This window comes from Struthio camelus, chromosome 1 (assembly GCF_040807025.1).
Source record: "Struthio camelus isolate bStrCam1 chromosome 1, bStrCam1.hap1, whole genome shotgun sequence".
NCBI classification, from domain to species: Eukaryota; Metazoa; Chordata; class Aves; order Struthioniformes; family Struthionidae; genus Struthio; species Struthio camelus.
The window spans coordinates 51,558,698-51,582,301 of record NC_090942.1 but is presented as its reverse complement, the minus strand read 5'-3'; the positions used below and the strand labels follow the sequence as shown (position 1 = coordinate 51,582,301).

Here is a 23,604-nt window from a genome sequence, read left to right as displayed (position 1 = left end):
CACAATACTTGACAATCAAATATGCAAGGCTATGTTTGCTGTGAACAGACATTGAATAAACACTAATACCAAACTCTTTAAGACATATTTATGTTAGTACATATGTCCCAGTGAACGTTTTGTAGCTTGTTATAAAGCTCAGAACGTAGATAATACACTTGATACATACTCACTGGAAATAATAACTAATATAATGGAAGCAATGTCGGCACAGCAAATTTTTGACTCAACATCCAGAAATATAGCTTGAGGACACATTTTATAACAGAGGAAGAGAATATCGGTCTGATCTATATATTCAGCTGGGTTTTCCTATATATTGGACAATTGTTTAGATAAGAACTAATATATGGAGCATACTGACAAAAGCATAAGCTGCAATGAGTGACAGAACACCACATTTAAAACCATAATAAACAAATTGTGCGTGTACATACCTGATTTCTGGCAGGGAAACTTAGCAGGATTTTCAGATCTTTATCAGGTGCATGTGAAATGTTATACCAACCCTTTGTGCTGTTTGAATGTGCACAATTTTCTTTTAATGTGCACCTAAAAAGGACACAGGACACACAAAATTATACTAGCCTTCTTATGGCGGGCCTTGATTACAGACACTGTACTTCAACTTATTAATGCTATTGATTTTTTACGGGAATGCAATTGATTTTTTTATAGGAATACAGTTACTGCCACAAAAAGCTCCAGGAAAACAACCAGGAAAATCATCTGCTTATCAAAATAAATTACAATGCATTGATGTATGCTCTAGGGTCCTGATAAAGTCAATGGGACTCAAGGAAACATTAGATGCTTGGCCAATAACGACGGACTTTATAGCTTGAGCTGCAATTCATCACTGTTTCAATGCAGAGCTCTAGACCCAATCCCTCAGTTCCCTCCACACTCAATGGAGAGACATAAACTCTTTTAGGGTGAGATTCACCTGATGTATTTTAGATATTCACACAAAAATGAGATGAATCACACTATAGAAGCTGCTCTTTCTCTCCACTGAGTGTAAGAGGAGCTGAGGTTGAAGCTCAGACGCAGAGCTAAGCTATAGACAAGTATAGCTGATGAGACGTATCATTCCTATTAATCTTGTTCACTGTCCCCTGATGTGAGTGGTAATCTTTCCCTTTCGTGCCAGTGGACTTGGTTCAAACATCTGTTTCGAAAAGGTACTTCAAAATAGATTTCTCCATCTTCAAGAATAAACTCAATTTCAGAAGCACGATGGCACAAATGAAATAAAAATGCTATATAAAGCAAATTGTTGGAAATAGAAAGTATACAACGATATAGCACAAAATTATGGAAGAATAAGGAAACACTGGGAAATATAAACACTATAAAGATCACACATACTAATACCTGCAAAAAAAATCAGAACATTAGCATACAAATTAGATGGGCAATCACTCAGTTTGAAAAGTGATTCCTTAAAAAACTGTCTGGTGAGAAGAGTTAATGAACAATCCATAGCTTAACTCCAAAAAATTTCAGATAGCTAGCAAGTCAATACAAGTAAGCGATCACTGCATATATCTGAAAATTTTAGCGTTCATTTCCAGATATTACGTAAGAGTATTTTCCCCCAAAACAGACTGCTTGAATTAGGTGGAAAAAAAAGTATTAGGCCTCTTGCACAAAAAAGCAGAAGCACAGGTAGCCTCAACCATGTGACCAGTTGCATGGGCCTTAATGAACTATTCCTTTCCTAAACATTAGATATGTGCACACGTTTGCAAAACATGGCCTTGATAAAAAAAATTCATGAGGATTTTTCAGAGCTCACTGTATAAACACATTTAGACAAGAGCTTTTGCTGCAGAAGAAAAAAAAACAGCAAATGAAAGATTTCCAAGAAAAATTTCTACCACTTTCCAAAATGCCTAAAGCAACCCCACAAACAGACCATATAGCCATTTTCTCTGTAAATCAAGGTGCTGGCAACAGGAATGCAGTTAAACACAAGGTCACTTCCTGTGTGGTCTAACTCTGGAAACGGAGTTCCTGCTGCACAGGAACGTGCCGGGGCTTTGCATCGGAAGACACTCAGATCATAACTATACTATAATAAATTGAGAATGTTTGACATATTTCAAATTGACTTAACTAGGACAAATTTTGGTCGCATATGTATCTCTCCTCACATTGCTGAGATCACCAAGGTACCACAGTTTTTGAATCACAGAGGGCAAGATCTCTCAGCAACAAATATCTATAAACCTAAACATCTATAAGGGATGTGTAGGTAACTAACTCTCACTGGGAATGTGATACGGGAGACAGACAGCCAAGAGTTTCGGGCGGTCTCAGGCTCTCCTGTTGAAGACGCAAGGAAACACAGTTACCATATTCGCCACAAGACAAGCATATAGATTTCAGTGACGCTAATACTAAAGAAAACAATTACAAAGCTCAATCTCAAACTGCTCAGGACAAAAATATTTGCACTCTTAGACTGCCTGGGCAAAACAAGTAGCGAGCCAGTTTCCCTCATTTGTAAAGAAGAATCTAACAGTTACATGACAAAAAAAAAAAAAAAAAAAAAAGTCATGTCACCCAGGACCCAGGGCTGTGTATGTTTTTGTGTTAGGGAAAAAATGCATCTTTTGCTGCTCTGAAAGCTGGCCCAGAATGTGCTAAGGGGAAAGGTCATTTTGTAGGAAACATCAGCAAAGGGGAAAGTAGAACATCCGGCGCCTCTCAGCATAAACGCAATTGCCTTGTACAGGCCAACAACGTGAAGTCCACTTGCTTAAGGATGAGATTATTTTGTTACAGTCCTATTTCAAGACAGTCTATATTGTTGGTGAGTGTATTGGAATGAATGTAACAGATAAACGTTATCCGAGAACCACATGCTGCTGAGAAGGGTTTATCAGCATTTAGGTTCAGACAACTCCTAAGAAAGTAAAAAAAAAAAAAAAAAAAAAAAGCCGAAAGGCTGAAAGTAGCTGAAATTTTCTGGAGTTTGGCTTTCCTGGAAAGGTGGGCTGGGCCAGACCCTATACAACATGAAAAGACTGAGACAGGGTAGCAAGAATGGACAAAAAGTAAAATGTGAGATTCATTAGTCATCCCCAGACAGAGAGCAAATTTAGGGAGAAGGATCCTGAGGCTTCCATGAGAGATGAAGGGGCAGTATCTGCTTTAAGCACGCAGTGCATCAGATGTCCCACCTGCACAGATTTGCGTACAGAGAAAAGGAGAGAGAAGAATTTCTCTTATCTTTCACAGCAAGCTAGTTCTTAATGCTACTAAAGATCCCTCTTCACAATGTGAGTCACATTCCTCTTATTTCCTGATGAACGGTACCTACGCATACTGGCTCATTCATATGTATGTAAATCTCTGCTTCATTAACCATTATATTAACCACAGATCCAATTGAGTTTGTTCTCTCTGTCTTACTGCAGGATGCTGCTTGCCTTGTAGAAGAGGAAAATGATTTCAGAGAAAGTTTTGGCTTGATTTTCCATGATACCAAGCCCTAAATGAAGTCTGTAGATACCACAAGTACTGATCAAATTTGAAAGTCAGACTCATCATATCAGATAAATAAGATACGTTGTACTATTTCCACATTGAAATACATGGAAAACATCACTGCTTTGTACTGGAGCAATTTCAATATACTTCAGGTAAATCTGATTCATCTGAAGAGAAATCAATATACATTAAGAAAAATCACACTATGCTATGACTAATTCTTTTCAATGATTGTAAGTGGTATGGGGAATTTATACATTTGTCCTTATGGAACAAAGAGTAGAAATACAAAGAATAGAAATATTTTGTTTCATTTTGTTTTTACTTCCAATAGGATATGTATTTTTTTTCATCAAAACATTGGATTTGAATCCACAGTCTTTAAAATGAAGCACTGCTAATAAGTTTTATTAAAAATTGGAATAGATATTTAACATAAAATTTATTCTCTAGTAAGAGTGTAAGATATATCATCAACCTCTTTAACACAAAATCCACATTTTGTCTCCTGACAACACCAGGAATATTTTTCCAAATAACAAAAATGTACTGTGAAGCATATTGCTTTAGTGCACATGTGCAGGCTTTACTAAAAACATTTACTAAAAACATTTCTTTCTCTTTTTCTAAGGCTTCACTCAGAACTACATCTGCACAAACACACACATTTAATGATCCTAAGTGCTTCACAAAGAAAAATGACATAGGTATTAAAGGGGATTCATGTTACAGTAATTCACTTTTTCTCCAAAAGAGTAAATTATCTCTGTTTCAACCAGGTGGAAACTTTTGGTGATTCCCCTCATAAACAGGAGATTTACTGACTAATAACCGTTATTTTCAAGTTCTTTATAAGGTAATTAAAAGCCCGAAATTTTAACACTCTTAACATATACAGCCTCCAATAAGAGAGCAAAAGAGGGTTTGAAGAAAACACATCAGAGAACAGAAATCTAGTCTCTTCTAATAACCACCTTTGCAAACACAAACAAGCAAGTCTTCAACAACGTCATGTTGACACTGAAACAAATCAAAATGGGTAGTATTAACCTTCTAAAGGAAGGTCACTGCTGGAATTTCTCGAAAAAAATCAATCTTGTAACCATTTTGGCTTAACGTTTTAGTCGCTGATGAACTGGCATATAAAGAAGGTATAGGCGGATGACATCTGCTGATGATATCAAGTTGAGATCATTATCATGCAGAGAAGAATCAGAACATCACACAGGAAAACTTGGATAACCTCGAAATAGGATGACATTTCATAGCACAAAATGCAAGAACGTGTACTTAGAGCAATAGAAACCTCACAACCCATATGTGCTTTAGACTGGAAACTTATTAGTTGAAGGGGGGGAGGGGAAAAACAAAGAAAGAGAAGGACCTGGGGGCATTATTCGATCATGGATGATTGTGGCCCATCAATGTGATGCAGTCATGGAGAAGACATCTGTAATTCCAGGACATATCAAGTAAGGTGCTTCCTGGACAGACTGGGAAAGATTAAACACTACTGAGCAAGGTGATTCTCTGCTGAAATACTATGACAGTCCTAGTCATCCATACTTAAAAACATGCATAAAAACTGCACAGAAGGGCTATTATTGAAGTTGGCTGTTTTAGTGCAGCAAAACAAAACTGAAGAAAGGGACTGCTTTTACGAAAATATTGAGGTGGTGAGTGGGAGGGAGGGGAAAAAAAAAAATCTATTTAAGCCAAGGCAACGTTGGCAGCAGAAGAATGGGTATAACCTGTCTATGAATACAATCGTGATGAAAACAAGGAGAAAGGTTTAAACTAGCAAAACAGCGAGGCTCTTGGATGGCCAGGCAATCCAAGCAGTGAGGGCAAAAGCCTACCTCATTTCAGGACAGGGCTTGATCAGTTTGAGTGGGTTTATATAACATGGTTGCTTGCAATAGTCAGGACTAGCCTTGATGACCTGGGAAGTCCTCCAGTCCACTTTCCATGCCCAGAAATACAGTACAGTAGTTTTGAAACCCGCTTCAAAGAAAGCAAAACTAGTGACTTGACTGGGAGGAACTTGATCTGTTCTAAAACCAAAATCATTTCTTCTTTTTAGCCCAACATAAATTTTATGTGTGGATCTCAAAAATCTGAGGGTTAATATGGTCTCTAAAAGGCAGAGAACTCCTTTGCACATGACAATAAAGTGGCTCACCTTTATGGCTATGATTGATTTCATACAAATTCAGTAGATACAAAGATATGTTATCTTAATGCTGAATAGCCCCAAGCTAGTAAAAACATACAGTAAGTAATAATGTATTGCTTTTATATGTAGGTCTAAAATACCAGAAAATACCTTTGATTCAAAGAACACCACCCACAGTAAGGATCCTTTGCAGATAAGCATTCTTGCTGGGAAACATATCTACCGCAATTTGCAACTGGTATTCTTCTCACCTAAAACCAAAGAATAGAGTGAATAAAGCAGCCTCCATAAGTAGAGGAAATTGAAGATTACCTTCAAAAATCTGAAGGCATCCAAACATGATGCCTTTGGGGAAGTTCCCGTATGTGCTCCTCTATGCCGGAAGACATCCGTAGCCTATTTTACACACATCGTATTTTGCCATCAGATGATGAAACTACTCTGACAACGACAATTTGATTCTACTGCTAATTAGCCAGCATGGACAAAGCAATGCATGAAAAACTGATTAGCACTGTGATAGGAAGGAAGTATATTTTATGAATAATGTTCTGCTTAGCAGAATACTGTTTTCCTCACAGCACAACTGAAATTTTTAAATGACTGATGAAGGTGCATCCAAAAATGCAATTATGTTTGCATCAACATGTCAGGTAACTGCATGGTACAAACGCATGCAACTACCAAACATGCATGCAACTACCATTTCCGTAGGTAAATATAGATAACTGTGATTATATTGTATGTATCTATACTTGTACACTCAGCTTGAATTTCCTAGTCAGCCATTTTCAGAAAAGGAGGGGAAAAAAGAAAAGAGAAATCTGTTTAAAAACACAATAATGTCGTTAATAATAACGTGAATTAATAGTATTCATAAGAAAAACATTCCTGATTCAAAACATTTGTTTACAAACCTGCAAGAGTTAAAAGTTCCTATATTTTGTTGACAGAAAAAAAGAATATATGTCTTTATGCAGAACTTTATTTACTGTTTTTTTCCAACTACATATTACAAAACTCAGTTTAACTGGGGATGTTTGAGATAATCAGTGGGTTCAGGAACCTGCCAGTAGCTGTTTGTAAAAGCTGTTGCTCCTCCATAACAATATGTTCTTTTATTAAAGCTAAAGAAAAGCCAAGTCTTTACTGTGTATATTTACATATACACATAAATGAAGGTATCAAAGTGCTTGGTGAAATCATGCCCAGCTGCGATAGCCAGACAGCCCATGCGTTTTCACTGCTGTCTTCCCAGCTGCTAGTGAGATGAAGGAATCTGCAGAATTTGTGCTCAGCAGCCTTGCTGCAGCACATGCTGCAACAACTGCACCAGCTCTCCAGAGCTGCTCTCTGCTCAAGTGCTGTTCTGACACAACTGCCCACACACAGCAGCTCTCAGTGCATCCTGGACTCCTTGGCCTCACGCTGCATACACATTCATCACTGATTGTGTCTTTTTCTTTTTTCTTTTCTTTCTTTCTTTTTTTGGAGTCTTGGTCTAGCTGAAGATGATAAGAATTTTATCACTAACCTCAGCAGGACTAAGACTTCAAACCCACCTCTTGAGTTAAGAGACTCCTCCATATCAAAGACTTGCATAACCAAATAGCAAACACTGGCCTACCAAGGCAAATTCAGAGTAACATCCTCTCCAAAGCATCTATTAAGCTGTGTTTCCCAACTCCAAGTTTGATTTTGCATGATGCCAGACAGATATGCAAGGCTCCAGGAAAAAGAGAAACATTAAGAAACTCTAAATAGAACAACTTAAAACAAGCATGGGATTAAGGGCCTTGCTGGGCCAGAGCAACGGTGGGCAGCATCATGCACATGGACGCCCCCATGAGCTCTGCAGAAGTGCAGACAAAACATGTAAATCTGGTAACCTGAGTTTGGATACTTAAGGCCTCACTCTGATCCAAACAGATACTTCACTTAAAAAGACATGTAAATCCCTAAAGCAGCAGTTTACTTGAATTTAATGTTGTACTTACCTTACTAGCAGAGGACAAATAGATGTAGTTACTATCTACAGGATCAAGTCGAAGTTTGGGGAAAATGGAAGTTTCTTCCTTAATTTCATATAAAACCTCTGGGCAATTAGATTCCATATCCTCATTAAGAATAGCCTAAAATAAGTGAAAGCAAATTATTCACAAACCCTTTTATTTATCAGTATTTTAAACTTAAGTCTAATTTTTGCTCTTTTACTATCTATATCAGAACCTCTGAGACGATTTACTGTGCTCTGATAAAATTCAAAACCATACCCGGCTCTCATACCGCAGAAAGATGGACGAAAAGGCAGGCAGAACAGAATTTCTACCACATACATGTCAGACACATTTTGCACTGAATCTGGCACTGCTATAATGTACGAAACATCCTTTCCATCAAATGTGTTCCTGATTGACAGAAAAACTGAATATGGAAGAGATAGCTATATCCCAAATAAAAGTCATAACACGTTAAGTACTTCTATGAATGGAGTGGAGAGTAGGGTGTTCAGAAAACAAATTAACATCCAGGACACCCCCAGATGAGAACCACCATCATGTGAAAAGGAACCTATCCAGTTCCGGTAACTATGCCAGTTACCGACAACTGTTTTCAAGACAGAAGCTTCTTTGTGGCTTCTGTGAGTATATACTTAAGTTGCTATTTCTTTTCTTCTTACCTCGTCTAACTCCAGAGCTTTCCACCACTCTTCTCACAGAATTCAAAAGAATTAGAGACCACTTTAATTTTCAGGTTAATAACACTAACATCAATACAAAGTTTTCTATGACTTTTATCTCTTACTTCCATACACCTGATTAAACAAGGGAGATATGTTCATGGTCCCCACTCTGCTAAGGAGACGTGAAAGCCTTCAATTTTATTTTTCATTGTCAAAAGCATTAGCTCAGCTCAGTGAAATCAAACGGGTGGAAGCTTTTCATGATCTTTATTATATTCCTCTCCAACTGCCTGTTTAATAAAAACAAAAAATGAGAATAATCCTTTGTCATGTAGACAGGAAATACAAATTCTCCCAAAATCCCAGAAAAAATTTCAACCATAAAGACATTTGAGTAGATGGTCGAAAGGTTTGATACTAAGATAAGGTGACTTTCACTTCTAGGTGACTGATTTATGCAGGCACAGGTCAGCTATTCAGAAGCTACAGCAAAGTGAGCCTTTGACTTTACTCTCTAATGGACAGCTATTCACATCACACAGATAGGCTAACAAACAAGTTCCCTTCACAGGCTCCCAAAATCTAGTAATATCTAATATTTCCACTGGGGAAAAAAAAAAAAAAAAAACAAGGAAGTAAACAAAACACAGTGTAACCGAGAACTCTGCAGTCCATGAATTAATTGCTAAGGGCATTAGCAGATTAATAAAATGTTTCCATGAATTTTAAGCAGGAGGCATAATTGCTTCTGAAAGTTATCTTATTCTCCCAAGTAACAGCAGAGCAGTTTCTTCATAAAACAAACAAAAAAGAAACAGAGATTCAGGGTATTCTGTTTACATTACAGGACATAAAAATACAGGAAACTTTTCTGAACACGCCAGTAGCTGGTGCAGAAGGGAGGCATTCCCATGCAACCCACACCCAGCTTACCTTCAGTAGCTGTCCATCATCTGTTCCCAGAAACAGAACTATCTGATTCAAAACAACCGTGCCATAAACAGCCACGAAACCAGAGTGAATCAAGGTAGGCAACTTTTTGATTGATCGTGCCTCCTGAAAATCGGATACAAGAAAAAATTATTATAAAACTATTCACCTATACAGCAAAATACTAATTAAAAGGAAAAGAAGAACCCCTGAAAAGATTCTCAGAGCCCAGTTTTAGGTAACAGCTTTGGAAATATTTTTATTTTAACAGAATTTCAGAGCAAAATATCCTTTGAAGCAGTGCATGAAATATGAAACTACTTTTTTTATATGGTACCTGTTCATATCTGCAGTAGAGATTACATCTGCTGTAGCTAAACCACTGACTTCAGTATGATATAGGCTTGGTCTAAGAGCAGCACTTTACTTCACAATCAAATCTCTCTGGTTTTTGAGATATAGTGCCTAGATCTGTTCTGAACTGCCAGTTCTTCTCTAATACGGCAACGTTTTGCTGTCACCTGACTGCATCTATCACGAAGGCTATGCATGCACTCAAAAAACCACTTTTAAAAGCATGCAAGTATTCCAGAGAAAGGAGATTCTTCAAGCACACAGGCGTCATTTGTTTTTTGGTTTTTGTTTTTTTTTTCTTGTCAGAAAATGCAGACCTTCATCCTTCCCTTTCGGCTTTCCTGCTTTATACTAAAGGAAGCGGAGACTTGCACATTACGTAACTATAAAAATGAGACAGAGTAACATACAGTTCATGTCAGTGTTAGCATTAAGAAGAGCTTATTTTCTTGCTCTTCACACTTTCATAGTTGTGTTAGGTACACAAATGAAGGTTTCCAAGGACATGCTTAATTTAGAGTTGGCAATACATGTTATGACAAAACTGTGATAATAGCAAAGGGAATAATACAAGTTTTCTTATAATATGGCATTATATGAATATCATGCAGCTTCAGAGAAATCTGTTTTAATAACACACTTATCACTTTGTTTCATAAAAAGATAAGGTCTTTACAGCAGAGTATGAATTACATCAGAGTAAGGATGAGTTTTAGCTCACTGCATCTAGGCTAAATGTACCCACGCAGACTTCAAAAGCAAAATGTCACTTACAACTCTCAATACTCACAAGCTGGACAATGCTAAGTAACAGAAGCATGTAAGCAGCTCATATAAGAAAACACGTGCAGGAAATCCTTTGGGGGAAAAAAAACCTCAAACCAAATAACCCTAATCTATTACTTGCACTACAGAAGATCCAGTGCTAAAAGGCAGACCATACTGCATTAGGCAGCGCTCCTTCACTAGCTGAGCCACCATCCCCGTCCCAAAGCTCTTGCAAGCCCAAGCTTCTACCTTGCAAGCAGTAACTTAATTTTGCAGTCCTGTAATTGCTTTAAATCAACCTTAGTGACAGATGCTACCAAAAACATGATGCTACCTGCTCCCTCAAACAGCTCCAACCCCAGGCACACTCTGCTTTCCCTTCCCCTATATATATATAAGGCAGCACACAGCTTCACAATGAGCCTGATTAAAGAAATACTGCAGTTGGGAAACGGTCTGGAAACCAATCAACCTGTCTGTCTGTCTGCCTGCCTGCCTGCCTGCCTAAAATTTCACCCGGGCCAGTCTCCTGATCAGGTGAACACGTGGCTGCATGGATACAAGTGCTGGCACAAAGAAGTAGCAGGCAGGGAGAGGTGAGGGAAGAGCTCAGGTAGGTTTGGCCCTGTGGAAACATCCTCCGTGGGTTGGCTTGAAACGGCTACAATATCAGTCTCAAGGACGGATTCCTAAATCTATAGGAACCTCCTGAGTGCAAGAACCTCTTTTGCTTTAGTGCATGAGACAGAGAGTGGGAGAATGGACCATTAAAATCCTCATTTCGCAGAAAGGGGAAGGCATTTCTCAAAGCTGTGAAGCAAACCCATGACACAGGTTAACAGCTGAATCCAGCCCTCCTGCATGCTAGAATGCTGGCTTAACCTCCAAAAATCTTTCCACACAGAAATAAAATTTTTCTGAACTTCAACCCAAAGTCAATTAAAATCTTTTTCAGTCATCTGAACTATTTTAATTAGCTTGCAAGAACAGCCACTTGGAGTAAAAGAAGACTTGATTAACTTTCGTATTTAAAGAAAAAGATATTTTTCCATGCAGCAGGAAGAAAACATAGGAACTGTCATGTACTGGCACAGAACTCCAGTAAAATCAGCTAAGGCGTGAGACTTCAGTACTGTGCAAGTCTGTTTTAGATATGAAAAAAAAAGTGACTGGAAGCCTTTTGAAGTGGAAAAAGTTAAGAGCCCTCACTTTTCTATCAGATCAGAGGCGAACAAACATTGGTGGATGCAATGGGCCCTCACTCAAGAGGAATGAAGCCTTCCAAGCTGTGATTTCCATGAGGATTAGGACTTTTTCCTTGGTGCACTGTATAGCACTGCAAGGAAGACAAATCACCCCAGGTTCCTTTTGAACTCTGTACAATAAGACCTCAGAAGAGGGGCGTAATCACCCAGAATCTGAAAAGCTTCACTGCCAGATTTTATTCTGACCCACATACTAGTAAAATAACTATTGTCATATCAGTGCATCCCCATCATCTGACCGAAGAAGCAATACTGACAAGTGTGGAAGCCTCCTCCCCTCGCTTCACTTGCTAGAGGGAGGGTCATTGTGACATTGAGCTAATAAAGATAACAAGAGGGGGGATTTAGTCCATGGGCAGTCACAACAAAAACTGTCTTCTCCCTTTTGTAACCTATTTCTCCAGTTTGCCCATTCCCTCCAGGGTGCAGCTGCTGCTTTCACCCTTCTGTCATCCTTTTTCCACATGCATTTATTTTTTAAACAAGCCCTTTTACTTCTTCCACTGTGACTAATGGGGCTACAGCACTGTAGGGTCTTTCCAGGCTTTTTCTTTCACTGCTAAATCCAGCCATAAGATGCATTTACAGTCTAAACTTCCTTTATATCTCAAGAGTCATCTCCATGATCATCTATCCTGTAACACTTCCAGGCACATAAGAAAACATGAAACGCTCAAGAAAAGGCTATAATTTTCTAGAAGACTGTTTTTTCTAATTCTTCAGCTTCATCCTTCTGTTTTATTCTGTGGTCCCCAAACATCTTCACTTTCACAGGTAAGCCTAGAGGTCTCCTGAACTAACTCACAATTTACTTTTAAGATCAGCTCTCCTATGCTGTTTGGAGATTACTGAAAGGTATTTATTCACATTTTATATTTTGTATCTCATTTTCAGATTTATCCCTGTACGATTCCATCTGCAGCCACTACATTCTCACTGTTATTTTCTGTCTTGATTTCCTCTCGATTCTTTTATACTGCATGCCTCAGAGGGAAGGGCAATGGTTTCTTGCTCATGCAGCGCTCAGCATAATGCAGCCTGGCCAAAAAGTAAAATTACAGGATTTGAGCCTTAGAGCGAATGAATGGATGCAGCTAGCCAATAGCGACACAAAAATTGTGAGCAGTGTATAGCAATACACAAATGCCTTTTCCAAAAGGAAAAAGCTTCTGGAACCTCTCCTTTCTTAATTTTACCATCCTTCAGCTTCCTGCATCAATTTTTACTACATTGGAAGGTAACAAACTTAAATATTGGTGCACGCAAGGAGCCTTTATTACGACTAAGGAATGAGGAGATGAACTGTTCAAAGATTTGATTTTCATGAGGATTTTTTTTTTCTTGGTGCATTGCACAGCAATGCAAGGAAGACAAACCACTGCAGATGAGCATGAGGGAGGATAAACAGGAAACCAGAAGGTCTCCACAGAGACCCTGCAGAGGCAAGATCCTGAGCCTCACAATGCAAGGAAGAAGGGACAGTTGGAGGCTACACTTCAACAAGTGGCCGATGGACACCTGAGATGGAGGAGGCTAGAGCTTGTCACTTCTTGCAGCAGGAGAAAAGCTCCTTTCTTTGCTCTCAGATCTGAATTTACAGAATCAGTAAAGTGCCATAATAACCAAGGAAGGAGAACAAGCTCCATTAAGGAAGACTTCAAAGCCACCTGGGCATGAACCGAGCACTAGCAGAGAGCAAGAGGAAGTGGTGGGTGACAGTGATTGGAGATTCCCTTCTGCGTGGGATGAAGGCACACATCTGCCAAACAGTTGTGCTTTCAACAGTTGTGCCTTCTGTGCCTTGTTAGAGGCCCAGATCCAGTACATTGCGATGAAACTATCAATGCTTTTCCGTATCTTGGACTATTACCCCTTGTTGCGCATCCAAAAACACTGCCAAGGAAGACCTACGGCGAATCAAGAGCAACTACAGAGCTCTGGGGCAAAACGAAGGACATGGGAGCCCAGATTTTATCAATCCTATAAGGTCCTTTTTGAGGAATGAGGACTATTAGTGAGAGATGGGATCTCTTGGACAAAGTAGGGTAAGAGCATCTTTGCCTACAGGCTTGCTAACCTGGTGAGGAAGGCTTTAAACTAGGCATTTCAGGGGAAGGTGGCCATACCTTACAGTTGAGTGAGGAAAGAGAAGTTAGAGTGGTAAGTACACAGGGCAAGGCAACGGGAGTGAGAGAGCCCTCAGAAGGGATAAAACAGGGCGAAAGAGGTCCCACCTCAAGTGCCTGTGCACAATTGCTTGGGGAATAAGCAGAAGGAGCTGGAGCTCTGTGTGTGGATGCAGAACTGTAATTGCATTAAAATAACTGTGGGACCGCTCACACAACCAAGCGCGATGAGGAATGCAAAGAGAGGCCGGGAAGACAAAGGGGAGATTGCCCTCTATACGAAGGAGCAGCTAACTGTATGGAGCTCTTCCATGGGACAGATGGCAGGCTCTTCCATGGGACAGATGGCAGGCTGGGTGAAAACTTGGGGGACTGCATGAGAGAAGAGACCATTGAGCATATCGTGGTGGGATTTTGTTACAGATCACCCAAACAAGGTGAGGAAGTGGACAACGTCTTCAAGCAACTTGAGGAAGTCTCCAAATCATAAGCCCTGCCTTTTATGGGAGACTAACCCCCTTGATATATGCTGGGAGGACAACATATGGGAATCAAGCAATCCAGGGAGTTTTCTGGAGCATCTCAGGGACTTCTTAATCTAGATGCCAGATGGGTCAGTGAAGGTAATGCTCTCCTGGATTTGCTACTTGCAAACAAGGAAGAAAGGACTGAAGATGTGATAATGAATGGCAGCCTTGGTTCTAGCGGTTATGAAATAAGTAAGTTCAGGGTGGCGAGGAAGGAAGGTAGCAGAGCGTAGACCTTGGACTTCAGGAGAGCAGACTTCAGCTTGTTCAGGGAACTGATAAATGGGATCACATGAGAGGTAGCTTTGAAGGGAAAGGCTGCTCAGGAAAGCTGACATGTCTTTCAGAACAAGCTCCTCCAAGCATGAAAACTCGTGAAGACAGGTAGATGTATCGGGAGACAGGCTCAGCTAAGCTGGGAACTCATGACTGAACTATAACGCAGAAAAGCAGCATAGAAAAGGGGGAAGCAGGAACAAACTACAAAGCAGGAGTTGCCAGGACGTACTGGAACGGTACTGGGAAAGCCAAAGCTCACCTAGAGTTGAAACTGGCAAGGAATGTCATGGGCCTGAAGAAGAGCTTCTAGCACCACATGTGCAGTAAAAGAATAAGGAAGAAAAATGCAGGGCTGTTGCTGAATGACAGGGGGCAGGTGACTTGGTGACAGTGGATGCCAATAAGGCTCTTTCTTCACCAGTAAGGTCTTCCAGGCCTTTGTACCTACAGAGCTGAAGGAGGTGAGAAACTACCAATCCTGGAAGAGGCTTGAGCCAGGGATTTCTTGAGAAATCTCAACCCATATAAGCCCTAGGGACAGATCCCAGATGGGAGCTGTGCCTAGATGCTGAGCTGCTTGATGTCATTGCAAGGCCACTCTCTCTCACATTTGAAAAGTTGTGGAGATAAGGTGACGTCTCCAAGAACTGAAGAAAGGCAAACATTTGCACCCATCTTCAAAAAAGACAAAAAGGATGACCTGGGGAACCACAGGTTGGTCAGCCTCAGGTCCTTCTTCCTTGGGGAAATCCTGAAGCAAATCCTCTTGGATGCCATTTCTGGGCACACAAAGGAGAAGAAGGTGACTGTGAAAAGCCAACATGGACTGACCAAGGATAAACCATGCCTGACCAACCTGATTGCCTTCTATAATGAAATCACTCAATTTGTGGACAAAGGGAGAGCAGCGGATGTCATTTTACTTTGACTTTAGCAGGGCTCTTGACACTGTTTCCTGTAGCATCCTTGTATCCAAGTTGGGATGTTACAGTCTAGGTAGGAGGACTGCTGGATGGGTGAAAAACTGGATGGATCATCAAGCTTACAGGGTACTGGTTAATGGTTTGTTAACCAGGTTTTGTTAACCTAGAGAATGGTTACAGGTGGAGTTCCTCTGCAAAACTGGGAGGAACAGGAATTGAATTCCTGTTCAATATCTTTATCAATAACCTGGAGGAAGACACTGAAAGCATCCTTATCAAGCTTGTGGATGACACTAAAATGAGTTGATACTCTCACAGGGCTGCCATTCAGAGGTACCTAGATAGGCTGAAGGAATAGGTTGACAGGAACCTCAAAAAATTCAAGAAGGACAAATGCCAAGTCCTGCACCTTGGATGGACTAATCCCCTGTAATGTTACAGGCTGGGGACTGACTGGCCGCTCAGATGGTTGGGGCATGGAGCACCTTCTCTATGAGGAGAGGCTGAGGGACCAGGTTCAGCCTGGAGAAGAGAGAGCTTTGGAGAGACCAAAGAACCAGGCTCTTTACTGAGCTGCACGCAGGATGACTAGAGATAACGGCCACAAATTGAGACAGGGAGGTTTCAACTGGATAGGAGATTTAAATTAAAAAAAAAAAAGGCACTAGCAGGACAATTAAAGAGTGGAACAGGAGCCCAGAGAGGTTGGGCAGTTTCCATCCTTGAAGGTTCAGACCCAACTAGATGCAAGTCCTGAGCAACCCGGCCTGACCTCACAGCTGATCCTGCTTTGAGCAGGAGGTTGGACTAGGGACCTCCTGAGGTCCCTTCCAGCCTGAAAGACTCTGTGATTCCAAGGAAATGAATCCGCTATTCAAGATCTCCCCAAGGCCCTCAAAAGTTTCCATTAAAAACACCTGGTAAAACCAGATGACTAAAAGCAACTCTTTTCATTACTGATAATTTGAGAACTTTTGAGACTCCTGTGGCTTACTTCCCACACCAAATAGAGACAAAGTGAGAATTCATTGTAACCAGACAGAAATATTCACTCAGCAGCACGACAGCGTTAACTCTAGAAATCTGCACAGCTGTCAAACATCAGATGAAATAGCACTCTGTAGTAACAGCACTCTGGTAATACACAGGAAATGACTTTACTACTAGAAATTAATTACATGTCAATCCTGATACCAAATGATATTTAGTAAATCTTTACTTAAATAAAAGATCTTGACTCACTTTGAAATGAGTTACCACAAAAACTCAAATGTCATTCTTGCAAATTTGGCCATGATTAAACTCGTGTGGCTCTGTTGACTTCAATACCTGATTTCTGTAGAGAAGGGATAACTAAGATTTGTTCCAAGATTCCAGATTATGCTTTATAAATTAAGGGGCATATACTAACTCACATATTCATTTCTCAATGAAAAATGCAAAAATTCAAAGAGCAGGCTATGGTATATTTTTATTTGCATTAAACAGCAGATGGAAATCCAACCAAGATATCTTATCATTTAGTAGCTAGCTAGCCACTTAGCCTTTAGCGCATCATAAAACAAACATCTTAATATAAAAGGCAGCAACTTCCCTCTGTCTTTCAGATTTAAGCCTAATATGTTTTTTAATATATTTTTTCTCCCTGTAAAATTGTAGAGTCATTTTCTTCCCATTTGACTTTCTCCAACTGTGAACCTAATTTTGTCACTGTGGTTAGGTAATGTCCTACAACTCTCTCCTGTTGATGTGCTCTAACTTGAGCACTGTTCTCCAACTCATCTGCTTATCTATGGCCTGCAAGATCCTTATTCTCTGGGAGACAGCTGAGGCTCCAGGAGCTTCCCTTCAGTCTCAAAGCAATGCAAGGAAAGGCTTGCTGTAAATTCATTATGTACTGGAACAAGTTTGTGACAAATTCCAATATTCCTCAAATGTTTTAGCTAGGCAGCTTCCATTTCGTCACTGCAATCCATCCAAAATGTTCACATTGGTCAATCAGGTTTCTGAGAAGAAACTGAGGACGAGATTTGGAAAATTCACATTTAACAACTAAGGAAACTGTGAAGATATGCTGATGTACATGCAGTTTATGCTAGCAAGGCTTTTAACATATACACCTCAACAGTGTTAACTGGCTATACTCAAAATTAAGTGTGGACCAGAGAAAAACAAGTAGATCAGAAAACTAAAATGTTCACAGAGTTTCGCTTGAGACTTCACTTGCTTCTTGCTAATTACGGATCATATCTCTGGAAATCCAACAATATATGCATTGAAAATAAATACAGACAACTTGGACAAAATGCTTTGTGCACACACTGCATGAAATGAAGGCAGAATTAGCTTGTTCTCATAAGCAGCAATTCCACACAATTCGTGGCAGAGTCGCACACTTTTTGAAAAAGTTGGTAAGCAAGGCTCTTAAAAATCACTCATTCAGAATGGCAGGCTCAAATCCAGCATTAAAACCTAATGTAAATGTCAAATTTGGGCTAAGCAGCAGTGCAACACCAAAGAGATCACACACCTAAAATGAGTTTAGGTGTGTGATGCTAAGCAGTTTGGCTCCAATCCAGTGGAGTGGAGCCAGTGGAGCCAACTCAAGTTCATGCTTAACTTTAGATGCACGGGCAGTTCCCTTGAAGATGATGGAACTTCTTACACGCCTGATGTTAAATATGCACATAAGTGCTTTGCTGGGTTAGGGCCAGAAAGCTCAGTAGAGGACTGAACTTAGGGTAGCATACACATCAATAGCGTATGAGGGAATTCAGGAGCACAGACAGCTTGGGGTAAGTATCCCTTGCAGCATACCGCTAGAGAGACAGTGCCAAGGCAATGCAAGTACAAGCACAGACAGGTGAGACGATGTCTTGCCTACAGGTAATCATAATATTGACAAAAATCTGAAGAATGGCAAGATCAGAAGAAAGACAAAACTGGCACTAATCCCTAACATACACTCTCACTACAAATCATATTCCTACAGTGAAAAAAAAGTACTTTCAGCCCCTACTTAAACTGACAGGCTGTGTCCATAGACACATACGAGACCACATCATGCCTGAGCTCTAGAATTCCCGTGTCCCAGGCAAAGAAGACTAAGACCCACAACACCCTAAAACGCATGACATCTTCAAGGCAAAAATCAGGTTTATGTTCAACACAGCCACCAAGTCTGTACAGAGCACAAATTCCAGGCACAACATATTCCCATGCTCATTACCTGGACTGGGCCATAAAGCACACGTAAGACCTGACTAGAGCCACTGCTAGCTTTTATACACACCTTTCTTATATCCTCCATACTGATCAACATGCTAGGCACTATTTTCCTGCTGGTCCTGAACCCAGTATACTTTTAAACCAAAGGACATGTTCCACTTTTGCAGGGACTCATACTATCTGGTGAGAGGCGGTAAAAAGATATGGATTAAATCAACTCAGAAACAGCAGCATATGGACCTGGCATCTCTAAACTTATTCTGCGTTAGCCTAGTCTAACCTTCTGTACTAAAAAAATTCATATTAAAGCTGAAAAACTTGCATTTGTTTCTATGTTTATACACCACAAGCACATATAATTACCTTAAAAAGGGAGTATCATTTGCCATGTAATACTGCAAGTCATATTACTGCCCAACTCTCTGATGTCTGCTATCTCAAAAAATACTAAATACCATACTATTGTGAGTAATAAGCTGTATTTATCATTGCAAGAGTATCGTGATTAACTACATCATTATAGTTAGGGACACAATATTAAGCAGTCATTTCAAACATTTTAAATGTTGAGAGTCTTCAGTGTTATGGCCAAATACAGCTGACATTTCCAGGAGGGACAAGCTTTGTAACTTTGGGATAATAGGAGTTTGAGCTAAATCAGACCAATCCTTAAGCAAGAAGAACATTGGCTTTCCATACTGAGACACCTGGGTACAATGGAGATAGGGGATTCAGAAAAACACAGATCGGAACAGAAATATCTGTCATTACCATACCCTATACATTCCGAAAGACTCATCTGGAATTTCTAACATTGGGCTTTGAAATGTATTTATTAAGGATCTGCTGCTCGGAGACATTTCTTTTTTGCTTTTGCAGGCTCAGAAAGCACCTTTGTTTTCCAGGGAAGAAAATCCACGAGTAATTGAAAACAAAGAATACAAATTCAAAATCCAAACTGCATATGTGTATTTTGGGATGAGAGGAGACTTTAACTTCATTCAGTAATTTTGCTACATGACAGCATAGAAATCACGCAGTAAGTTACAAACTGGCATTGCAAATCCAAGGATTTGGTTCTGGCTCTGTTGAAATGAGTAAGTGTTTTGGTATTGGCTTCAGCACAGTTGTTTCACCCACATATGGGGTTCTCGTTCATAATTATGGTCCTTAAACACCAGTAACGGTCTTATGATTCAATCTGTGCATTTCCCTACTGAATTGCATGTGCCCCCTGGTAGCTTTTGTTTGCAAGAAATCTCAAGCACTGAGCTCTGCTAGATTTTGGAAGTCAAGGAGCGATGGCAAATCTACAAGACTTCTTTCAAGGAGTTTACAACAAATTCCTGTCATAACAGAGGAAGAATTGAGGGCTTAAGCTGCAAAGTCTGTGGATGGTGGGGGAGCTGCAAAAGGTCAGAGCTTTCTTTATGAAGGCTTGATCCCCTATAGTCCTCCCTGAGAACTATAGCATTTCAGCATTGTTCCTTTGCTACAGAACTGAAAAGACTTCTGAGGGGTGTGACTTTTAAAAGCATGGAAGGGCCTTGCAAAAGCAGCTTCTTGTCTTGATTCACATTTTTAGCTGTTTTTTTCACTAGTTGCCAAGGCCACAGCAAACCTGGAAGCCTTGCCCACCCTGCCCTCCCCATGCATAGCTGACTCTAAAAGGATGAAGGAGCTGAAGAGACAGTGTTGCAGAAGTGGGCGACCAGGGGATCTCCATGGGATACCACTGCCTTAAAAATGTAACCACCGCAACAGCAAAGAGATCTTGCCAAGGGTTGTCTGCTGTGTATACATGTTTGGGTGGGTTTTGTGAGCCCTCTTGAGCAGGGGCAATCCTGGGACATATGGAAAACACCCGCCACTGCATAAGCGATCATAAATAACTAGTGAGCAACAGGCATAACAATGCACGCAGCCCAGTGCACGGGAGTCACTTTGACGGGCTTTTTTTCACTTCTGATGCAGCTGCAATGACAGGAGATGTGAATGCACAGAACAAGGTAGGAAATGCTTTATGTAGGCTCCACAGAAAATACAGTGAAATATAACTAATCCTTGGCAGCAAAAGGGTGCACGCCCGAGAAGCCTGAGACTCTTGCCTGACCCAGAGCGCTGTCAGGTACCCCCTCCGCCATGCCTTCCCTGGAACATAACTGGGAAGGGGACTACCCATCAGACAGGCTGCAAGGACCCGTTAGGGGGATCAGCTCTTTAGAAAGAGAAAGCCCTAGAGAAAACTTGAGGGCTGACGGAGCCACAGCTGATGCGCAAAGCCTGGCCCAGCTCAGAAGCTCCTGTGAACTTCACGGGCCTTCAGGTCCGTCAGCGGGGGACACCCCATGGAGTTACGCACAAGCAGCGGCAACGACAACAACAGTGACAACCACGGTCTGAAGGGATAAAGCTTAACAAGAGCGGCGCCACGACTTACACAAAGGTTCCCGTCCCCGAGGAAGTGCGTGGACACGCAGGCTTGCTCGCTCATCTCCTCCATCCCGAAGATGCAGACGGCGGTGCTGTTCCAGGCCTTCGCGCTGTGGCTGTGGCGGAAAACACCCACCCACCAGCCCTCCGCTCCCTGGCGGACGAGGCTGGAGGAGACGATGAGGCTCCTGCAGCCGCAGTCCAGATACACCTGGCCTTGCAAAGTAAAGGCACCTTCCGAGGGCCGCAGCTGGCGCAGCACAGCCATGCTCGGCCGCTCCCCATCCTTGCCCAGCGTGGCCCGCAACTTGTAGTAGGGGAAGAAGAGGCGACTCTCCCAGCGGAGCGCGTCCACGAAGTGCAGAGGGTCCTCCTTGTACTTGATGACGGCCAGCTCCTCGCTGGACAGCAGGCTGTCCGTCCGGCGCACCGTGATGGCGGTGGTGGCGTCCGAGCGGGCCGGCTCGCAGCCCAGCCGGGTGTCGGCGTTACCCTCCGAGTAGGTGGCCGCCACCGCCAGGTACCAGGTACCGGCCAGCTCGAAGACCACGCCGGCGGTGGAGCCGCCGGGCAGGCAGCTCACCACCTCGCTGCGGTTGAAGCGCTGCCGGTAGGCCGGGCGCTCCCACACCTGGCAGCTGCCCTCCGCCTGCGTCCAGCCGGCCAGCAGCACGCCGCCGCCCGCCGCCTCCTCGTAGGGCAGCAGCAGCTTGCTGCGCACCCCGGGCGGCTCCGCGCAGCCCTGCGCCGCCGCCGGCGGCACCACGCGGCGCGGCAGCCGCAGCGAGGGCCGCAGCTCGTAGAGGCAGCTGCCGCCCGCCACCAGCACGCCGCCGCGGCTCACCTCGATGTTGTCGATGGCCGCCCCCGGCAGCTCGAAGACCTGCGCAGCGGCCGCGCCGGCGCCCGCCAGCGCCGCCAGCAGCGGCAGCGCCCAGCTGAGGCCGGGCGGCGGCGCCGCCATGGGCGCGGGCTCCGCTCGGCGCCGCGGGGGGTCCCTCAGGCGGCGGCGGCGGCGGCGGGCGGCGGGCGCTGCTGCTGCTGCTGCTGCTGCTGCTGCCGCTGCTGCTGCCGCCCTTGCCGCTGCGCCATGCTGCGCCCCCGGGGCCGCCGCGCTGCTGCCGCCGCTGCCGCCGCTTCCTCCGCCGCGGCCGGCGTGTGTGCGCGGGCGGGGAGTTCCTCTTTCGGGGCGGGGAAGGGAAGGGAAGGGGGGTGCCTGTGCGGGAGCGGTGGGCCGGGCTCCTCCGCCAGGGCCGCCGCGGCCCTGCCCGCCGCCCCCCGCGCACCCCCCGCCCAGCCCCTCGGCGGCGGCGGCGGCGGCCGGGGGCGCCCCTCAGGCGGCGGGACCGGCCGGCCGGGGCGGCCCCCGGCGCGTCGCTGCCCCGCGCCCGCCCTGGCCACCTGAGGCGAGGCGGCCGCCGCGCCTCGCCTCGCCTCGCCGTGGGCCGTCTCACCTCAGGCGGCCGCCACGCCTCTGGTGGGCCGCCGCGGCTCAGGTGGCCGCCGCGCCGCGCCTCGCCCGGCCGCCGTGCCCCCAGTGCGGCCCGTGGTCCCCCCACGGCCCGTCCCCTGCGCCCTGGCCCGCCGCCCCAAGGGACACGGCATCCCCCAGGGACGCGGCGCCCGGGCCCTCGTCCCTCCTGGGTGAAAACGGTGGCCCCCGGCCAGCCTGTTTGGTCCCTGCCTTCAGCGAGCGTGGCCCCCCCCCCCCCCGGCCACGTATCTACCACCGTGCGAAAGGGGAATTGTGATTTTGGAAGTTTGGTGGGGGGATGGTTGGGTGAAGATAGACTGTTGCAGCCCCTCTGGCCTGGTTCGTGGCTGGCTGGAAGGTACTTGTGGGAGGTGGGTCTCTGGTGGACCCTCATGCCGCCTGTCCCCGTACGCGGCGGGGTACGAGCAGGCGCAAGCTTTGAAACTGGGTTATCTATTCAAACGCTCTGCATAACCATCCTGCTAAATTACACCTCACGCACGCACGCCATCGTATTTTTAGTCACTCGCTTTGAAGGATGTCAGGAACAGAAACCAGTTGTAACCCCATCAGTCCCCGTCGCCGTGTGGGGATGGAGTTTGATGTCAGATCTCTGTTTAAAACCCTACAGTCTTCTCTGAGGTAAAACAAAAGAGTCTACGTTTTCTCTTTAGCGATTGCATGACACATGAAAAGCCCTGTTTTCTCCAGCTGTGCTTCCGCAAGATGGACTCTGTTCAAACGTTCGGGGATGGGATTCGGTGTGTTGAATGGCACAACTGATTTACTGTCCTGCTAAGTTATTTCTGGTACAGACTCAACAAAACCGGATGTATATACTGCATGCCCAGCTAACAGTAAATAATTTTTTCTCGCTGGGCTTAAAGTAAAGATGTGATTATGCAAGATAACCAGGAGACATTTTAATGTCCTCTGC

At 43.4% G+C, this 23,604-nt stretch overlaps 1 protein-coding gene across 2 annotated transcripts in view; it reads right to left on the bottom strand.

The window, feature by feature from the left end:
- Positions 1 to 22,196, bottom strand: part of PLXNC1 (plexin C1) — a 69,815-nt gene extending 47,619 nt beyond the window's left edge. For both annotated transcript variants that reach the window (XR_011140092.1, XM_068937366.1), the window contains exons 1-5: positions 21,201 to 22,196; positions 9,294 to 9,416; positions 7,675 to 7,809; positions 5,828 to 5,928; positions 438 to 552 (exon numbers count right to left, since the gene is read on the bottom strand). Coding sequence is in view for 1 of the 2 variants with exons in the window: in XM_068937366.1 (XP_068793467.1) it covers positions 438 to 552; positions 5,828 to 5,928; positions 7,675 to 7,809; positions 9,294 to 9,416; positions 21,201 to 22,157 (1,431 nt within the window). In the remaining variant the exon portion in view is untranslated. The remainder of the gene's footprint in view (positions 1 to 437; positions 553 to 5,827; positions 5,929 to 7,674; positions 7,810 to 9,293; positions 9,417 to 21,200) is intronic.
- Between the last annotated feature and the right edge of the window lie 1,408 nt (positions 22,197 to 23,604).